The sequence below is a fragment of the Eleutherodactylus coqui genome, chromosome 4 (assembly GCF_035609145.1).
Source record: "Eleutherodactylus coqui strain aEleCoq1 chromosome 4, aEleCoq1.hap1, whole genome shotgun sequence".
NCBI lineage: Eukaryota > Metazoa > Chordata > Amphibia > Anura > Eleutherodactylidae > Eleutherodactylus > Eleutherodactylus coqui.
The window spans coordinates 197,701,636-197,723,029 of record NC_089840.1 but is presented as its reverse complement, the minus strand read 5'-3'; the positions used below and the strand labels follow the sequence as shown (position 1 = coordinate 197,723,029).

The following is a 21,394-nucleotide window of genomic DNA, read 5'->3' as shown; positions in this document are numbered from 1 at the left end:
ACTGGTTATATAGAATCAGAGGGTTTGAAAGTAATCTACAAAAATTGAGACACCTGTAGGGATAGTTTGTATCCAATTTCAAACCATAATTTGCTTTCTATGATGCAGAGCATCTGTTCTTGATGTATTCCTTGTAAAATGCCCTTTGATTAAAATCATAAATTCAGACTATTTTGCGTTTCATGTTAAAATGTCATCATATTTTTATGTTTTTAACCTAATTTTGAACCTTTGAACTGTTTGACGTTATGTGCTGGACTTGAACTGTGTTAATGTCAAAAATAGCTAGAGCAATTGAGGTGTTTTAAAACCTTTAACCGTTAGTGATCATCAAAATGATGTGAAACAAAATCTGATTCATCATCCATTGCTCCGTTGTCCAGTTCTGTTATGTGCTCATTGTAGGCGTGGTGGACAGGGGTCAGCATGGGCACTTGGTCTGCAGATACCAAGTGCTATGATGAGGTTTGTGTTCTGACATCTTTCTGTCGTAGCCAGCATTAACATTTTCAGCAATTTGTGCTACAATAGCTTTTCTGTGCGATTGGACCAGACTGGCTAGCTTCGCTCAACCACACGCATCACTGATCTTTGGCCATACATCAACCTGTTGCTGACTCACTGGCTGTCTTTTCTTGGTCCACTTTAGATAGGTACTAATGACTGTATACCGGGCACATCCCACAAGATGACATCCCAACCTGATATTTTGGGGATGCTCTGACACAGTTGCTTAGAATAATAATAATAATATAGCACCAACATAATCTCCAACACTTTACAAATCAGAGGGTATGTATGCTTACGAAATCAGACATATGGTAAAAAAAAACTAATGACTAGAGATGAGCGAACGCGTTCGTCCGAGCTTGATATTCGTGCGAATATTAGGGTGTTCGGGATGTTCGTTATTCGTAACGAACACCATGCGGTGTTCTGGTTACTTTCACTTCCTTCCCTGAGACGTTAGCGCGCTTTTCTGGCCAATTGAAAGACAGGGAAGGCATTACAACTTCCCCCTGCAACGTTTAAGCTCTATACCACCCCCCTGCTGTGAGTGGCTGGCGAGATCAGGTGTTCGCCTAATATAAAAGTCGGCCCCTCCCGCGGCTCGCCTCAGATGCCTGGTGAGTTAGATGAGGGACAGTGCTGTTTATACCGGAGCTGCTGTAGGGAAAGAATTGGTAGTTAGTGTAGGCTTCAAGACCCCCCAAAGGTCCTTATTAGGGCCACTGATAGCTGTGTGTTGGCTGCTGTTAGCAGTGGCATTTTTTTTTTCTCAAAATCGGCTCTGCAGAGCGTTGCACCTGGCATTAGGGACAGAAGTGCTGCATAGGCAGGGAGAGTGTTAGGAGTGAGTGTAGCCTTCAAGAACCTCAACGGTCCTTTCTAGGGCCATATTTATCCGTGTGCAGTACTGTCCAGGCTGCTGTTAGCTGTGCTGCATTTTTTTGGGGCTTCTCAAAATCGCCTCTGCAGAGCATTCCACCCTCCATTGATACTGCAGGGAAAGAATTGTATAGGCAGGGCCACAACACAGTTATTATTCATAGAATATACGCAGTGCTGCCTTTTGGTGGAAAAACAAGTGAAAACAAATCTATTTGTCCAGCCTCTGTCCGTCCTTACGGGCGGTGGACATGTGTGAGCTGCGTGAAAAACATTGCTAAATCATACGCACCCAGCTACGCTTTACTGCTGGCTTCGCCATTTGCTTTCCTTAATTGGGAAAAAAAATACCTGCTCTGCCAGAGTTATAATAACTCTGCTACCCTCACGTTCTGTGACACATTAGCAGGGACACAGCACAGTTATTAAACTTCTCCTGTTCATTGAATATACGCAGTGCTGCCTTTTGGTGGAAAAACAAGTGAAAACAAATCTATTTGTCCAGCCTCTGTCCGTCCTTACGGGCGGTGGACACGTGTGAGCTGCGTGAAAAACATTGCTAAATCATACGCACCCAGCTACGCTTTACTGCTGGCTTCGCCATTTGCTTTCCTTAATTGGGAAAAAAAATACCTGCTCTGCCAGAGTTATAATAACTCTGCTACCCTCACGTTCTGTGACACATTAGCAGGGACACAGCACAGTTATTAAACTTCTCATGTTCATTGAATATACGCAGTGCTGCCTTTTGGTGGAAAAACAAGTGGAAACAAATCTATTTGTCCAGCCTCTGTCCGTCCTTACGGGCGGTGGACACGTGTGAGCTGCGTGAAAAACATTGCTAAATCATACGCACCCAGCTACGCTTTACTGCTGGCTTCGCCATTTGCTTTCCTTAATTGGGAAAAAAAATACCTGCTCTGCCAGAGTTATAATAACTCTGCTACCCTCACGTTCTGTGACACATTAGCAGGGACACAGCACAGTTATTAAACTTCTCATGTTCATTGAATATACGCAGTGCTGCCTTTTGGTGGAAAAACAAGTGGAAACAAATCTATTTGTCCAGCCTCTGTCCGTCCTTACGGGCGGTGGACATGTGTGAGCTGCGTGAAAAACATTGCTAAATCATACGCACCCAGCTACGCTTTACTGCTGGCTTCGCCATTTGCTTTCCTTAATTGGGAAAAAAAATACCTGCTCTGCCAGAGTTATAATAACTCTGCTACCCTCACGTTCTGTGACACATTAGCAGGGACACAGCACAGTTATTAAACTTCTCATGTTCATTGAATATACGCAGTGCTGCCTTTTGGTGGAAAAACAAGTGGAAACAAATCTATTTGTCCAGCCTCTGTCCGTCCTTACGGGCGGTGGACACGTGTGAGCTGCGTGAAAAACATTGCTAAATCATACGCACCCAGCTACGCTTTACTGCTGGCTTCGCCATTTGCTTTCCTTAATTGGGAAAAAAAATACCTGCTCTGCCAGAGTTATAATAACTCTGCTACCCTCACGTTCTGTGACACATTAGCAGGGACACAGCACAGTTATTAAACTTAGATTATTCATTCACTAGAGGCAGTGGGGCCTTTCGTTTTCCAAAAAGGGAAAAAATTATATTTGGCCTGCAGTCTTGCGCCAATTTATTTCCTGCCTGTGAAATCAAATCACTGGTAATACAGCATGCTGAGGGGTAGGGGTAGGCCTAGAGGACGTGGACGCGGCCGAGGACATGGAGGGCCAAGTCAGGGTGTGGGCACAGGCCGAGCTCCTGATCCCGGTGTGTCGCAGCCGACTGCTGCGCGATTAGGAGAGAGGCACGTTTCTGGCGTCCCCACATTCATCGCCCAATTAACGGGTCCACGCGGGAGACGGTTATTAGAAAATGAGCAGTGTGAGCAGGTCCTGTCCTGGATGGCAGAAAGTGCTTCGAGCAACCTATCGTCAACACGCAGTTCTGCACCGTCCACTGCTGCAAATCCGAATCCTCTGTCTGCTGCTCCTCCTTCCTCCCAGCCTCCTCACTCCACTACAATGACACCTGCTCAGGAGCGGGAACACTCCCAGGAACTGTTCTCGGGCCCCTGCTTAGATTGGGCAGCAGCGGTTCCTCTCCCACCAGAGGAGTTTATCGTCACTGATGCCCAACCATTCGAAAGTTCCCGGGGTCCGAGGGAAGAGGCTGGGGACTTCCGCCAACTGTCTCAACAACTTTCTGTGGGTGAGGAGGACGATGACGATCAGACACAGTTGTCTTGCAGTGAGGTAGTAGTAAGGGCAGTAAGTCCAAGGGAGCAGCGCACAGAGGATTCGGAGGAAGAGCAGCAGGACGATGAGGTGACTGACCCCACCTGGTGTGCAACGCTTACTCAGGAGGACAGGTCTTCAGAGGGGGAGTCAAGGGCATCAGCAGGGCAGGTTGCAAGAGGCAGTGCGGTGGCCAGGGCCAGGGGTAGAGGCAGGGCCAGACCGAATAATCCACCAAGTGTTTCCCAAAGCGCCCCCTCGCGCCATGCCACCCTGCAGAGGCCGAGGTGCTCTAAGGTCTGGCAGTTTTTCACAGAGACGCCTGACGACCGACGAACAGTGGTGTGCAACCTTTGTTGCGCAAAGCTCAGCCGGGGAGCCAACACCAACAGCCTCACCACCACCACCATGCGCAGACATATGATGGCCAAGCACCCCACAAGGTGGGACGAAGGCCGTTCACCGCCTCCGGTTTGCACCCCTGCCTCTCCCCCTGTGCCCCAACCTGCCACTGAGATGCAACCCCCCTCTCAGGACACAGGCACTACCGCCTCATGGCCTGCACCCACACCCTCATCTCCGCTGTCCTCGGCCCCATCCAGCAGTGTAGTTCAGCGCACTGTTCAGCCGTCGCTTGCGCAAGTGTTCGAGCGCAAGCGCAAGTACGCCGCCACGCACCCGCACGCTCAAACGTTAACCGTCCGCATAGCAAAATTCATCAGCCTTGAGATGCTGCCGTATAGGGTTGTGGAAACTGAGTCCTTCAAAAGTATCATGGAGGCGGCGGCCCCGCGCTACTCAGTTCCCAGTCGCCACTACTTTTCCCGATGTGCCGTCCCAGCCCTGCACGACCACGTCTCCCGCAACATTGTGCGCGCCCTCACCAACGCGGTTACTGCCACGGTCCACTTAACTACGGACACGTGGACAAGCACAGGCGGGCAGGGCCACTACATCTCCCTGACGGCACATTGGGTGAATTTAGTGGAGGCTGGGACAGAGTCAGAGCCTGGGACCGCTCACGTCCTACCCACCCCCAGAATTGCGGGCCCCAGCTCGGTGCTGGTATCTGCGGAGGTGTATGCTTCCTCCACTAAAGCACCCTCCTCCTCCTCTGTCTCGCAATCAAGATGTGTTAGCAGCAGCATGTCGCCAGCAGTCGGTGTCGCGCGGTGTGGCAGCACAGCGGTGGGCAAGCGTCAGCAGGCCGTGCTGAAACTACTCAGCTTAGGCGATAAGAGGCACACGGCCCACGAACTGCTGCAGGGTCTGACAGAGCAGACCGACCGCTGGCTTGCGCCGCTGAGCCTCCAACCGGGCATGGTCGTGTGTGACAACGGGCGTAACCTGGTGGCGGCTCTGCAGCTTGGCAGCCTCACGCACGTGCCATGCCTGGCCCACGTCTTTAATTTGGTGGTTCAGCGCTTTCTGAAAAGCTACCCACGCTTGTCAGACCTGCTCGTAAAGGCGCGCCGGCTCTGCGCACATTTCCGCAAGTCCCACACGGACGCTGCCACCCTGCGCACCCTGCAACATCACTTTAAGCTGCCAGTGCACCGACTGCTGTGCGACGTGCCCACACGGTGGAACTCTACGCTCCACATGTTGGCCAGGCTCTATGAACAACGTAGAGCTATAGTCGAATACCAACTCCAACATGGGCGGCGCAGTGGGAGTCAGCCTCCTCAATTCCTTTCAGAAGAGTGGGCCTGGTTGGCAGACATCTGCCATGTCCTTGGTAATTTTGAGGAGTCTACCCAGGTGGTGAGCGGCGATGCTACAATCATTAGCGTCACCATTCCTCTGCTATGCATCTTGAGAAATTCCCTGCAAACCATAAAGGCAGCTGCTTTGCGCTCGGAAACGGGGGCGGGGGAAGACAGTATGCCGCTGGATAGTCAGGGCACCCTCCTGTCTATTTCTCAGCGCGTACAGGAGGAGGAGGAGGAGCATGAGGAGGATGAGGAGGAGGGGGAAGAGACAGCTTGGGCCGCTGCTGACGGTACACCGGCTGATTGCCTGTCATCCTTTCAGCGTGTATGGCCTGAGGAGGAGGAAGAGGAGGAGGATCCTGAAAGTGATCTTCCTAGTGAAGACAGCCATGTGTTGCGTACAGGTACCCTGGCACACATGGCTGACTTCATGTTAGGATGCCTTTCTCGTGACCCTCGCGTTGCACGCATTCTGGCCACTACGGATTACTGGGTGTACACACTGCTCGATCCACGGTATAAGGAGAACCTGCCCACTCTGATTCCCGAAGAGGAAAGGGGTTCGAGAGTGTTGCTATACCACAGGACCCTTGCGGACAAGCTGATGGTAAAATTCCCAGCCGACAGCGCTAGTGGCAGAAGGCGCAGTACCGAGGGCAAGGTAGCAGGGGATGTGCGTAGATCGAGCAGCATGTACATCCCAGGCAGTGCAACAGTCTTTAAGGGCCTGGCCAGCTTTATGGCTCCCCACCAAGACTGTGTCACCGCTCCCCAGTCACGGCTGAGTCGGCGGGAGCACTGTAAAAGGATGGTGAGGGAGTACGTAGCGGATCGCACGACCATCCTTGGTGACGCCTCTGCCCCCTACAACTACTGGGTGTCGAAGCTGGACATGTGGCCTGAACTAGCGCTGTATGCCCTGGAGGTGCTTGCTTGTCCTGCGGCTAGCGTGTTGTCGGAGAGGGTGTTTAGTGCGGCTGGGGGAATCATCACAGATAAGCGTAGCCGCTTGTCAACCGACAGTGCCGACAGGCTAACACTCATCAAGATGAACAAAGGCTGGATTTCCCCAGACTTCTGTTCTCCACCAGCGGACAGCAGCGATACGTAAGCAATACGTAGGCTGCACCCGCGGATGGAAGCTACGTTCTCTCTCACCATCCAAAACGGGGACATTTCTGCTTCATCAATCTGTGTCTAATATTCCTCCTCCTCCTCCTCCTGCTCCTCCTCCTGAAACCTCACGTAATCACGCTGAACGGGCAATTTTTCTTAGGGCCACAAGGCTCACTCAAATAATTTTTCAGAACAATTTTTATAAGTTTCAATGCGCTTAAAAGCATTGGAACTTTAACTTGAACCAATTTTTCGTTACACTGGGCTGCCTCCAGGCCTAGTTACCACTTAAGCCACATTAACCAAAGCGATTAATGGGTTTCACCTGCCCTCTTGGCTGGCCATGGCCAATTTTTGGGATGTACATTAGTACTGTTGAAGCCCACCTGCATTAAGCACGACATTACTACCTCAGCTGTGTTGGGCAATGCAATGGGATATTTCTATGTACCGCCGGTGGCTTCCTGGCACCCACCCAGGCAGTGGGTCCACAGGGAGTTTAACCTACATGTGTCCACTTGTAAAGAACCCCAGTCTGACTGGGGCATGCAGTGTGGGCCGAAGCCCACCTGCATTAAGCACGACATTACTACCTCAGCTGTGTTGGGCAATGCAATGGGATATTTTTGTGTACCGCCGGTGGGTTCCAGGGAGCCACCCATGCTGTAGGTGCACACTGAGTTTTTAATACATCTGTACACTTCTAAAGAACCCGTCTGACTGGGGCATGCAGTGTGGGCCGAAGCCCACCTGTATTACGCACGACATTACTACCTCAGCTGTGTTGGGCAATGCAATGGGATATTTCTATGTACCGCCGGTGGCTTCCTGGCACCCACCCAGGCAGTGGGTCCACAGGGAGTTTAACCTACATGTGTCCACTTGTAAAGAACCCCAGTCTGACTGGGGCATGCAGTGTGGGCCGAAGCCCACCTGCATTAACCCTTTCCAGTCCACTGTGTGACCTGTGAAGACATTAGGGTTTAAGGCTGTACAGCTCCGTTGTTGGTAGACGTCCGTCGGGGTTCTCTTACTGTATATTGCCAGCCTCTCTGCTGTCGGAGCCTATCCTACGTGTCAGCTCATGCAGTACTGGCTTTAGCCAGCATATAGCGCCGTTGTATAACAGCAGAAAAAGAGTAAGCCCCCTAGGAAAACCATATACAAATTGGATTGGAAAGGGTTAAGCACAACATTACTACCTCAGCTGTGTTGGGCAATGCAATGGGATATTTCTATGTACCGCCGGTGGCTTCCTGGCACCCACCCATGCTGTAGGTGCACACGGAGTTTTTACTACATCTGTACACTTATAAAGAACCCCAGTCAGACTGGGGCATGCAGTGTGGGCCGAAGCCCACCTGCATTAAGCACGACATTACTACCTCAGCTGTGTTGGGCAATGCAATGGGATATTTCTGTGTACCGCCGGTGGGTTCCAGGGAGCCACCCATGCTGTGGGTCGACAGGGACTTCACATTAGGGGGTTGTACCTGCCTGTGTCTATGAATTAAAAAGCCCGGTCTGACTGGGGCATGCAGACACCTTGACAGAATGAATAGTGTGTGGCACATAGGTTCCCCATTGCTATGCCCACGTGTGCAGCTCCTGATGGCGGTGGCACAGGATTCTATTTCTCATTGCTTCTGTACAGCATTGTGGGCTATCGCTCCGCCACTTTTAAAGAGGGTCGCTGCCTAGCCGTGCCAACCTCTGCAGTGTGTGCCTGCGGTCCCTCGTCATGGCAGACGCAATTCTAAATAGACATGAGCGTGGTGTGGCATGAGGGCAGCTGAAGGCTGCCCAGGGACACTTTGGTGTGCGCTGTGGGGGGGGAGGGGGGGCGGTTGGGCAGCATGTAACCCAGGAGAAGTGTCAGTGGAGTGTCATGCAGGCAGTGATTGTGCTTTGTTGGAGGTAGTGTGGTGCTTAGCAAAGGTATGCCATGCTAATGAGGGCTTTTCAGAAGTAAAAGTTGTTGGGAGGGGGGGGGCCCACTCTTGCCGGTATTGTGGCTTAATAGTGGGACCTGTGAACTTGAGATGCAGCCCAACACGTAGCCCCTCGCCTGCCCTATCCGTCACTGTGTCATTCCCATCACTTTCCTGAATTGCCCAGATTTTCACACATGAAAACCTTAGCGAGCATCGGCGAAATACAAAAATGTTCTGGTCGCCCATTGACTTCAATGGGGTTCGTTGTTCGAAACGAACCCTCGAGCATCACAGGAAGTTCGTTCCGAATAACGAACACCCGAACATTTTGGTGTTCGCTCATCTCTAGTAATGACCCAACTGACAGTAGGAGTGAGGGCCTTGCCCAAAAGAGCTTACAATCTATTGGGAAAAAGGGTTTCCATATGATGTACAATTGCTTGTTCTGTACAATGGTCTGGCCATCTTATATAAATAGGTTATATACATAAAGCTAAGTGAGCCGGTCACCAGCCAGCATCTCCGTGTATATATAAGTGCATTAGGATGTATGGGGTGAGGGCAACACTGTCATCAAGTTTGTCTTGAGAGTATAAACAGAAGATAAATGGAGAAGAGTTAGATCAGGGGATATGATAAGAGATCGGTTTTAGGGCATGCTTGAAGTTGTGGGTGTTGAGAATTAACCTGATTGTCTAGGGTAGTGCATTCCAGAAAACTGGCGCAGCTCAGGAAGTCTTGGAAAGAGGACTGGTAGGTTTGAAGTACAGCAGAATTTAGTTTAAGGTCATTAGCAGAAAGGGCAGTGTAGCAAGGTGGTAGACAAAGGTGAGGGAGGACATACAGGGTGGAGCAGCTCTGAGGAGAGCTTTATGGATAAGAGTGATGAGTTTGTATTCTTTAGTGAATGGGCTACCAGTGCAGTGACTAGAACAGGGTGGAGGCATCAGTGAAGTGGTTGGACAAAAAGATGAGGGAGATCAAAGAGAAGGAAGTAGATATACGTGACATTTTTGGTGCTTCCAATACGTCAACTTGAAGAACGAACTGTTCACTTGCTGACTATTACATCCCACCCCTTGAAAGGTGCTATTATGACAAGATGATTCATTTTATTTACTTTACCTGTCAGTGGTTCTAATATTAAGGCCGGCTGCAATTGCCTGCGCAATTTTGCTCCATGAATGAGGCTTTTTTGTGCACATGTCGCTGTTTTTTTCACTGTACTTTTTCTGTCGACAGGGCATGTTTTTTTTTTTGCGCACGGGACACAAATGGCGTGTTTAAAGGCTAATTAATCTAATGAGTTCCAGATTTGCACACACCCTTTTTGATTTCTATGAGGACCCTTGCTGTGCAAATATGCAGAAAGATAAAACATGCGCGTGATTTTGTGCATAGGAATCTCCTGTACGCGTAACACGGAAAATGGAACCCAATGATTTTAATGGGTTCATTCTCACATCTTTTTTTTGCGCCTGTTGTTTTTGCGGGTGCAAAAAAATAGGACCAGCCTTATCTTATGTGTGTTTGCGCACCAAGGAGTCCCACAGAGATTTATGGGAGGTGCGCAAACACGCACATCTGCCTGCATGGGTATACGCTAAACACTGCACACACCGTGATTACCAGCACCTCGTTAGGCAAATTAGCCTTTGAGATCAGAGTGGGGTGATTCCCCTGTCCGTGAGAACGAGCGGTACCTGCGCAAATATGCTCATATTTGCGCAGGCATGAGCACAAATACACTCGTTCACTGTGCAAATACTGTGCAGGAGCAAGTATATTGCGTTAAAAGCTCATCTGTCGTAGCGCTAAGGGTGGTTTCACATCTGCGCCAGGAGTTCCTGTTCAGGGAACAGAAAAGGGGAAATCCCCTGGCTGAACAGCTCCGTTGTATGACAGAACCGAACAACGCCAAACAAACCCCATTGACTATAATGGGGTCCTTCAGGTTCCGTTTAACTGCTCGGCTTTTTGATGGAAGGAAAAGCACTGCCTGCAACGCGTCTTCTTTCGGTATTTTGTGCTGGATCGGCTACAAAGCCTCAGACCAGAGATCGCAACACAGATGTGAAACCGGCCTTAGACTGATCGGTATATGCCCATTTTAAATTTTGGTTGGAAATCCACACAGGGCTGCTGTGCAAATGTAAATCAGTAAATATCAGCATCATCCGTTTGTAACTACTTGTATGTTCAGTTATTAGATAGTAGTCACCAAAATGCTGTAAAAATGAATTTCACTAAACAATAGGTAGATTTGCAACGTGGAAGCTTTTGGGAGATATTGTAGTGACAGCTGACAGATCTGCAAGGAGTGCAGCGTCCATGATTCTTCCAGTGTGCCTTGAACTCTTCTGCCTGTCTGCTTCAGACAATTCTTTCAGCTGCTGTAAATATGCAATTACTGAGTAAATTCAGCGGAAAGCTGATTGCAGTTGGCAGAGGAAACAATATAGAAGACATTCTCCAGATAGGTTTTGCTTGATTTTCAGGGAAAGAAGACATCACTTCTGCCAGTACAGACTCTATTCAATGTGCATTATATCCGGACCTGCATAAATTAATTAAACATGGGCAGTGGTATGCTACTGTAGAACATCTGCCGTGTGACAGAATGCCGTATTCCATGGTGGCTTGTATTTCATAACATTGTCCTGCTTTTACATGCTGCTCTACCAAAACACACAGCAATAAACCAACTAGGTAAGGGTAAAGTCCCCTGATGCAAGCCCCGAGGCATGACTGACTCCCCAGGTGACATTACATTGTGACTTTTTCTTGGCAGATTGTATTTGCAGGGTGGTTTGCCATTGCCTTCCCAGTCATATTTTTACCCCCCAGTAAGCTGGGGACTCATTTTACTGACCTTGGGAGGATGAGAGGCTGAGTCAATCTTGAATTGGCTACTTGAACCCACAACCTTCAGGTTGTGAGCGAGAGCTTAGGACTGCATTTCCGCTGCCTTTACTCTCTGCGCCACACAAGGCTGTTGATAAACCAACTACATGTAGCCTAATCAATTAGCTAAAATGTTGTTCTTCTGTGATGGATGTAGGCGAATGTGTTGCGATGTTAAAATTTCACTACAAACTGGATTGGAAACTTTACTGCATATTTGTTTTGTAACAGGAAGATATGTAAAGAAAAGAACAAAAAATTGTTGAGTTCCTCTTAGCAAGAGTGTTTGAGGTGTGGAATGCCTTACCCAAGTGGTAGTACTGTAGTAGTGGCACAATCAATAACAAAAGGACTAGATATTTATTTTATGACCAGCGTTGTTGATACTTTTAATTAATTGCAACAAAGAAAGGAAAGTCCAACAGTTCTACAGAAGCCGAATCTTCTGTGACCAAGAACTAGAGTGTAGCTCGAAACATGTAAGAGCTCCTTCACACAAGTGCGTATAATATGCTGTACCAATCTACCATAGGCTCCCATGTTGCTGCTCACGCATTGCACGAAATGCGCATGCAAGAAAGATTGCAGCATGTTCTATCTTGGCAAGTGTAACGGACACATTTATGCATGGCGGTTGGCGGCATGCAGCAAGTATATATTGCTATTGCGTACTTACTGCATGCCACACTTGTGTCTCTCATGTGAAGCCGTCCTAAGTGTTGACCTGTATTATAGACTTATAACTGATGATGAAATAATAAAGAAGATTCTGCTTTTATGGAACTGCTGGACTTTCTTCTTTGTTGCATGTGATTTTCAAGGTGATTCTCATAAGCTGTCCATTGCATTCATCACATGGAAAGGCTGGGTAATGTGCATTTTAAACTGTGAAGTGACTTAGAACTTCTGAAATATTTTATTTAGAATTAATATGGATCTTCAGCTAAAAATGAAAATTTCATACGGTTCTTAAAGGTAGTTGATTAACAACTTTGTTGGTATAGAACTTCTGACAGCACTAGGTAGGGGTGGTAAACAGTGTGTAATACCTGTGACCAAGATTTTATCAAAAGCAGTACTGAGAAAATGTAGTTTTAGGACGGCTGTCCACGGGCGTTGCGATATACCACCACAGGGGAGCATTATCTCACCACAATTTTCTGCGCGATTTTCGGCTCGTGAACATCAGGCTGTGCTTTTCATAGTGAACCTATGGAAAGCGTTCATTGCGTTACCCACGTGCGGATTATTGTCGTGAGTAACGCAGTAAAAATATCGCCCGTGGACAGGAGGCCTTAATTCCATGCATCCAGCTCCAGGAAGTGCCATGAAGGCAGGCCTTCTGTCCGCAGTGCCCTCCAAGATCTCCATTGAGTTGCTAACATCCAACAAGGAAGCCGCTGCAGCCGTCAGATCTGTGAGCTCAATGGACAGTTGAAGGGCACTTCAGAGACAAGGCCTGCTCTCATGGCACTTCCCAGAGTAGATCACGGGGGATTAAAACTTTATTTTCTCAGTGCTGCTTCAATAAAATCATGGTTATATGTATGATTACAGGCTCATCAACCACCTCTATTTAGCTCTGTCAGCATTTTTGCATCAGCAAGCGCCTTGTGCTGTGTATGTTAAGGGATTGTCCAGAAAAAAATGTTCTTTATAAAAATGTGTCGTCTGTGTAGCAACTTTAATAAAGTGCTCATACTCACCTCTCCCCGCTCCTTGTGTATCCTCTTCAACGGATCTCCTTGCTGATCTAATGTTTATAGGCTGCATTCAACCTGTGACGTCCCCTAAACCTCCTGCTGCAGGCCAATGACAGAGCGCAGTTATTGACTGCAGCAGCCTGCTCATGGGAAGCCACAGGCTGAATGCAGCCTGTAAATATTATGTCAGCAAGGAGACCCGGAGCCGCTGGCGGGGACACATGGGGAGAGGTGAGCATGAGTGCTCTATTATGCTTGCCACACATAGATGGTGCTCTAGAGGTATTGTTCCATCTTCCTTATTTGAATATTACCCAGAGGAGCATGGATGGCCTTATAAGTCTCCTCACTCACATTCTTGGTGCTCTCACTAAGGTATGAGGATACTCTTCCTGACCCACATCACAGGCCTCTCACTAGCCAAGCCAGAATCCTACTGCACATTGATGAGCGGCAAAAACCCAGAAACGGCTGTCTGTGTATGGATTCTGCCTTAGTTTTCAATTCCCAATCATTGCTCTATAGACCTGTATAAAGGGTTGTAGTGGCCCAGAGTTGGGTGTCTTTAAGGTAGTTGTATGTTCGTTATGTGTAAGCTGTCTTTTATGTACATGTGTGTATCCGCGTTGGTTTGTGATCCTTGTAGTGATAACAAGCTTTGTTGTGGCAGTCCTGTCTCACTTAACTTGTTGGTTGTGTGTTGTATTGTGGGAGTTTAGAAGTAGTTGGGAGGCAGAGTCTAGTGTAGATTTATTTGAGGAGTTGTAGATATGTAGTCGGCAGAAGAGGACATGTCAGTGGGAGGCTGAAGCTCGCTTTTGCTTCTGCCTATGCAGAGCCGTGGGCCTATCTAATTTTCCGTGAGATAATCTTCCCTCCTGGAACCAAAGCACAGAGTAGCAACTCCTGCTATGACAAGTCACGAGTAGAAAACTAGACATAAGGAAAAGAGGCAAGAGTTGTGTGTTGCCTCACTGTGTCAGGAATATTACCCCCGGGGATGGTACCTCAGATAACTGGGATTGAGGACATCTAGATTTCAGGAAGGAAAAGTGTCTCCTAAGAGAACGTGTGTGAGTAACTGAATGAAATTAGAGACGAAGAAGGCTGTCAGTAGTGTCGTGTCTAAGACTGTTTACTTGTGCTGTTTCTGGAGAAATCAAAGTTGGATTCAGTGAGTAAAAAGAAACCGTGTACTTCCGGTTTGAAAAGTATGCTTTTGGTTTGTGGACTCTCTAATTTAACAACGAATATCCGTTTGCTAGAAAAGAGGTACTGGTGTCACGTGACAACACCCTTTAGGACTTATTATCATCGTTTACCATTTGACTGTTCTATTTTACATTGCGCACAACTGAGCCAGCTATTGCCGGGAAAAAATCACAGAGCTACCCGTGAAACTACCTTAAGAACCCTGTGGTTTCACCGGCAACAGCCGGGTCCATGGCTTGGCCGCTGCAGAGTTAAGCATTGATTTGAAGGAATGCTGCCATCCAATATGTAGCGCTGCAGAGGAATTGTTCCATCGTCCTTATTTGCATATTACCCAGAGGATCATGGATGGCCTTATAAGTCTCCTCACTCACCTTCTTAGTGCTCTCCCTAAGAAGTGATGATACCCCTCCTTATCCATGCCACACAAAAGTGACCTGTTTTTATAAAGAACTTTTATGTCGGACAACCCCTTTAAAGAAGCATCTAGAGGTCTGCTCTACGTATTTACCAGAGTTTAGGAGTCCTGGGTATGCATTACAATGCAGAGCATGGACTGTTTGGCAGTTTAGTGTGGAGGAATGAAAGTGAGTTCAGACATAATAATTACATAGTTGGAATCTGTGTGTCTTTAGCTATGCACTAATTATAGTAGTTTGGATTGGGTTCATGGTGATAGATTCCTTAAGTAACAGCTCTCTCATTGGATTGTATTGAGGGCTCTCATACATGCTGAATATTCATAGAATCATAGAATGGTAGAGTTGGAAGGGACCTCCAGGGTCATCTGGACCAACCCCCTGCTCAGTGCAGGATTTACTAAATCATCCCAGACAGATGTTTGTCCACCTTTTGTTTGATGACTTCCATTGAAGGAAAACTCACCACCTCCCATGGTAACCTGTTTCACTCATTGATCACCCTCACTGTCAGAAAGTTTTTTTCTAATATCTAATCTGTGTCTCCTCCCTTTCAGTTTCATCCCATTGCTTCTAGCACCTAGCAGCAGTTGCTGCACCCTGTTTTCTCCTTTCATCTTTGGACTCTCCACATGTTGAGCTTTTACTTTGAGGAAGTATTGCACATCTAATTTTCCACTTGGGTCACATTTTTAACCACTAGTATTAAAGGGGTTAGAAAAACATGGCTACTTTCTTCGAACACAGTGCCACCCTTGTCCGTAGGGTTGTGTATGGTATTGCAGCTCAGCTCCATTGACGTGAATGGAAGCTGAGCTACAATACCACACACAACTAATGGGCAAGGGTGGCGCTGTATTTGGATAAAGCAGCAATGTTTTTTCTAACCCTGGACAACCCCTTTAACTTTAAAGCATTTTAATGAAAAACTATATTTTGATAGAAAATTGCATGAAACTGTCAGTGTGTATAAAGAGCTACGTGGTATTTCCACAATGTGTCAGGTGTCTACTTTCAGAAAATATAGGGGTATCGGGATTTTTTTTATTTTGTAATTTAGCTTTTATTTGTACCTGTCAAAAGTGTATTAAATAGTCCTAGCTACCAGACATGTACAATATCCAAAAACTCCTAGCAGCAGGTAACGCCATCTAAGACTGTTATAACATATCAAGATATAACAAGACCTGCCATGGAAGACTGATGGATGCTGGTCCCACCTCTGGGACCTACATCTGTCTAATGCTGCCCCCAGCCCAGCTGTAAGTGGTGGTCGGTGGAGGTCAGAATCTATAGCCAAGTTGGCATCACTGCGCTGTTTTGTTAACTTCCATAGAAATGGGAGTTAGAGAAACAGCGAACCACAGCAAGGTATAATGTTTCCGTGCCTCAGGAGCTATAGACACAGTGTAACGTACTGTACTCCTCTGTTTCTATAACTCCCATTGACTCCTCTAGGAGTTATAGAAACAGTGTAGCAATACCCTCTTGGCTGTTTCTGTAAGTCCTGACTAACCTCAACCACTGCATTCAGAACTAGAAATAGGTGCAGGTCCTAGAAGTAGGACCTGCATCCTGTAGACTTTCATGTGGAGAAGTGTACATGTAGTTGTAACTTTTTTTCTTTCATAACTTAGATGTAAATATATGAAACTTTTTAATGTATCTTATTAGGGAAATGGGTCACCATCCAGTAGCCTGTAGCTCTGCTTTCCCTGCCTGTATATAAATATACAGAAACCCCGACACTCACCAATAAAAACTATATAGTATGAAACAGCTAAATCCTAGACAGGAAGGAGGTGGAAGCTACAGCAGACATGAGAACAGAGCTGAGGAATCATATTACAGTCACTTAGTCTACATTTGTATTTGTGCACAAATGGCTCTATGGGATCAGGTAGTAGAGTAGATTTACCTACTCATCAAAGATAGCACATTGCCATGTCATATTATATATCATATTAATATATATATTTAATATTTATTTCAAGAACCAATAATATCGCCACATCTGTACGCTATTTATACTGCTATTATGCTGGTTGTATAGTGGCTTATACTTTCATAAACAGTGTTCCTACTGCCAGAAGTCTTATTGATACAGTCTGTAGACCTGGGGCCTGTACCCAACCACTCCTTGGCTTGTACATTTGTACCTACAAACAGCATGCAGGTAAATAAAGGAGGATGTTTATTTTCCATTGTGTTGGGTTTGTTTCGGAGATTGGATAAATGAGAATACACATTTGTGCCAAAAACTTTGTGCTTATTTGGCTTAAAAACAGACATCCAATTGCAATGACACAGTATGGCAATCTGTCAGCAGAGATGAAGATCAATGCAAACAAAGCATACTTTGGCTCCATATTCACCATCGATAGAAGTGACATTCTATATTCAGCGGTTGAGTAATTGGGTAATTGTGGTGATATTTGTAGCTTTGAACCGTCATCTTCGCTATCGGCTTGATTAGAGTTGTTGATTTCCCTGTATACATGTAACTCGTCAGATGGTGTTATTACATGCTTCGTTCTTCTTGGCAGGCCACACTCACTTTTTTGGAGCTAATTATTGAAAAAAAATCAAAGCAATTCTTGTCACGCTGAACGGCTTCAGAGGGGCAAGCTAGGAAATTGACAAAGAGGTTACCAGTGTTGAAAATGGGTTTCTCTATTGGTTTGTGCACTACTTTAGCCCCATTATAAATACCCTGTTTCCCCGAAAATAAACCCTACCCATATTTTTTGAGATTTTCATGGCGGCTTAAAATATAAGTCCTACCCTAAAAATAAGCTCTGGCTGCATTACATAAAAAAAGGAATACATTACCTAGCAGGATCCAGGTCCCCCCAGCTGGTTTCCGAAGCTCCGACACGATTCTTGCAGTCCTCGGCCACCCACAGAAAATCAATTTCTTGTTACGGGATTTATAAATTGAGAGCTGCATTGATTAGCTGAGCAGCACTCGAGAACCAATCAGAGCCATCGCTTCCTGGGGGCGGGATTTATGAGGAGTAATCTTCTCGGGGCGGCCAAGCACTGCAAGAAGCACGTCGGAGCTCTGGAGAGCAATGGGAGGGATGTGGGCAGAGCCTGCTAGGTAAGTATAAAAAGACATCTCCCAAAAATAAGACCTAGCTCCTCTTTTGGGGCGAAAATTAATATAAAACACGGTCTTATGTTTGGGGAAACACGGTATGTATAGTATTGTGTAGATTATGATATTTTCTTCTCAAATAACTGGATCATTCTTCAGTCAAAAAACGTATATCGTGTACACAAGCGACAGAGAATCCCCACAGCCGAATGGTTGGGTCTCTGGACGGAATGGAACAGCGCCGGACGGACTCCAATGACTATGATGGGATTCGCCCAGCTGCACGGCTTTTGGATGGAAGAAAAAGAGTTGCATACAGCACTTATTCATCCAGTATTTTCAGCCAGATCTGTGCTAGAGCTTCCGAAACAGATGTAAAGCCTTTATCATCTAAAGTTTATTGTTTGTATTAAGCAGTCACTCAGCGCCAAACTGCATTCTTTAGCCCCTTAGGGCCTAAGGACGCAACACTTTTTGGGGGATTTTCATCTCCTCTTTTCAAAAGCTATAAATTTAGTTTTCCATCCACCTGGCTGTATGATGGCTTGTTTTTTTGCATAGAGAGCAGTAGTTTTTATTGGTACCATTTTTTTGGAGTACATATAAGGGATTACATAACTTTTTTTAGAGGGCAGGGAGAAAAAACACTTCAATTCAACCATTGTTTTTTTTCCTCAGTATTAATCATGTAGTATAAATGATATGATCATTTTTTTTCTGCAGGCTGCTACGATTATGACAATACCAAAATTATATAATTATTATAGGTTTTTCTACTTTTGCACAATAAAATTCCTTCGCTGCATTCAATACCTTTTTTTTCATGGAGCTCTGTGAGGGCTTGTTTTTTGCATGATGAGCTGTAGTTTTTATTGGTACCATTGTGGGGTACATATAGCTTTTTATCAATTGTATTGTATTAGGCCCCTTGTCCACGGACATGTATTCGCCGGGGGTAAACCGCCGTCGAATCACGCCGGCCGACGCTTTCCATAGCATGGAAAGCGCCGGCCCTGTCCACGAGCGGAGAATCATTGTGATTCCGATTCTCCGCAATCGACCTATCTATTAGATAGGGCTGACCGGCAAAGATTGGGCAGTGGCGGCAGCTCCCGCGGCGGAGATCTGCAGCGGGACTTCGCAACACCCGTGGACAGCCGGCCTTACCATTTAATTTGTAATCCCAGATGAGTTAATAAAGGACAGAGAAGTAATGGCTGCTGAAAAAGGGTCTTTCAAGTCCTATGTGAAGACTAAATAATCATACTCGCCAACTCTCCATGAATGTCTGAGAAATTTCCTGGTCACCTGGAGACAGACAGATAACCCAGGCAATTCAGCTTCATAAATATATACCCACCTCTCTGTGTTCCTGCAGGCCTTTTACCCACAGGCAATACTCGTATCCATGATGCTGACTTTAGCATCAGGTTGTGGTCCATGATGGCACCCAGGAAGTAAGAGAATTGTAGGAACAGGGAGAGATTAGTATCTGCATGTCTGAAAAGGGGGTCTGGTCTGGGGTCTGTATTACATGAGAGGTCTGTATTTCTGTAAGGAGTTGGACTGGGGTGTGTGCTTCTTTTGGATTTCTTTAAGGGTCAAGCTTGAGGTCTGTATTTAGGGACCTGGTCTGGGGTATGTATTTATTTAGGGGGCTGCTCTAGGGTCTATATTTACTTAGGGTTTCTGTTCTGGGGGTCTGTATTTCTCTAATGGGTCTGAACTTCTTTAAGAAGTCTATAAGTAACATATAAAACATTATAGAGAAGTACTGAACGGTACTGATGTGAATAAAACACGGGGTGAGATAGAAAAGTATTCACTGTAGCAGCCTCTGTGTGTGTATCTGCTTCTCTCATTCATCTCCTCTTCTTCCTACCCTTTCCTCTTTCCATAGACTTCTGTGGGCAGCATGTAGTTTTGTACTGAGTTCACAGTCTGTCTTGGGAAACAAGCAGTTTTTTCAGAGTGAGTGAACAGTTTAGGAGGAGAAAGGAAGGAAAGCATAAGTGGAGAAAGAGGCATTTTTCTTTGCTAAGATATATTACAAGTTCCTTATATTCACTTCTACTATCGATGTATGTAAAGTTTGTTGAAATGACAATGACCTTTTAATTATGCCTTGCTGAGAACTGTAGTTTCACAACAGCCAGAGAGATACAGGTTGTAAACCCACTGAGAGAGTTAGGCTAGTTTCACATCTGCGGCGGCTCCTCCGCCTGGAGGGTCTGTTGGAGATTAGGTTGAAAATGTCCAAAAGCTAGTCAGCTGTGCGGAAAGCAACTGAACCCCATAATAGTCAATGTGGTCTGTTCGGCGCTGTTCAGTTCCATCCAGAGACATAACCATTTGTCTGCGGGGATTCCCCTTTCCTGCTCCCCAAATGGAGGAGGAAAGCGGATTCTCCAATGCAGATGTTAAACTCTCCTTAGAAAGACAGTGGCCATAAAAAGTATTTATCCATTGGCCTCTTGTAATAAATATATGCAGATTTTATTTTTTACTTCTATGTTGCTTTTTCTGTTCACCAAGACTCAACTTCTGGGACGCCCACCAATCACAGGAACGGGGGTCCCATATTCCCTTATAAGAATGGAGCAGCAGTTGAGCATGTGTGCTGCCACTCCATTAATCTTTATGGGACTGTTGAAGAGAAGCCAAGTACAGCGCTCAGCTAACTTCGGCATCACACTGAGAAGAATGCAGCAGCGTGCCTGCCCAGCTGCCACTCCATTAATACAGGAGGGGGGCACTTCTCAAAAAGTTTAAGAAATACCATCTTACTCCCTCTGCTGTAATAGCTGAACTATTTACATAGCTGATTATTCATATTACTTCTATAAGACATTATAAAAAGTTGGTTCTTCATGATCACTGAAGAATGGACTGATCTTCTTTTGACCTTTTCTTTAGAGCCAAGGCTATTTAGATGACCCTACAAGTTGCCCAGTGCTATACTTCATGACTACTTACACCACGCTTCATGACTATTTTATCTTCAAATGAGCTGTAGCAGAAGATTTTATTACTAGTGTTTTTTGCATAAAATATTTTGCATTTACATTTACAATGAAAGTGATTCAACCAGCCAGTCATAAGTCAACCATAACAAAACCGACAATCATAACTGGTTTTATACATTGATACTCCAATTTCAATCCTATTTGTGTGCATGAACACATTTTGTTTTATCTATGCAGAGATGAAGAGGAACTGAGGAGATCCCTGTCAGAACTTGCGGATCCAAACCCCAAATCCATAAAACGCATTAATAGCTGTGGAAAACCATTCCTTGATTTCTCCCAGGATTCTAATATCACAACTTACAAGTACGGAGTGTTGGTCCGCAAAATCCATGCAGATCCTGACTGCAAAAAAAGTGAGTATTAGTGGAAGATGGATGATGTGTGGGTTAGATTTTTTACCTTACTGATTTGCTTTTCTGTTCTTCAGATTTCTATGTACATTTAGAATTCTACTGTTTTCTATTACTAGAGCAGTGCATTGTGGGAACTTTTAGGTCACATTATGAAAGCCAGTTGTATACAGACAGAAATATTAATGAAATACATTTGCAGGGAGGAAGGGTCCAAAATTCCTCCTTAACATTGTGCAAATCTTAGTTGGTGGATAGAGATGAGCGAGCGTACTC

General features: G+C 46.0%; 1 protein-coding gene across 2 annotated transcripts in view; it reads left to right on the top strand.

The window, feature by feature from the left end:
• PSD (pleckstrin and Sec7 domain containing) overlaps positions 1–21,394 on the top strand; it is a 216,582-nt gene that overhangs the window by 181,252 nt on the left and 13,936 nt on the right. For both annotated transcript variants that reach the window (XM_066598753.1, XM_066598754.1), the window contains exon 8: positions 20,943–21,121. In XM_066598753.1, the coding sequence (XP_066454850.1) occupies positions 20,943–21,121 (179 nt within the window). The remainder of the gene's footprint in view (positions 1–20,942; positions 21,122–21,394) is intronic.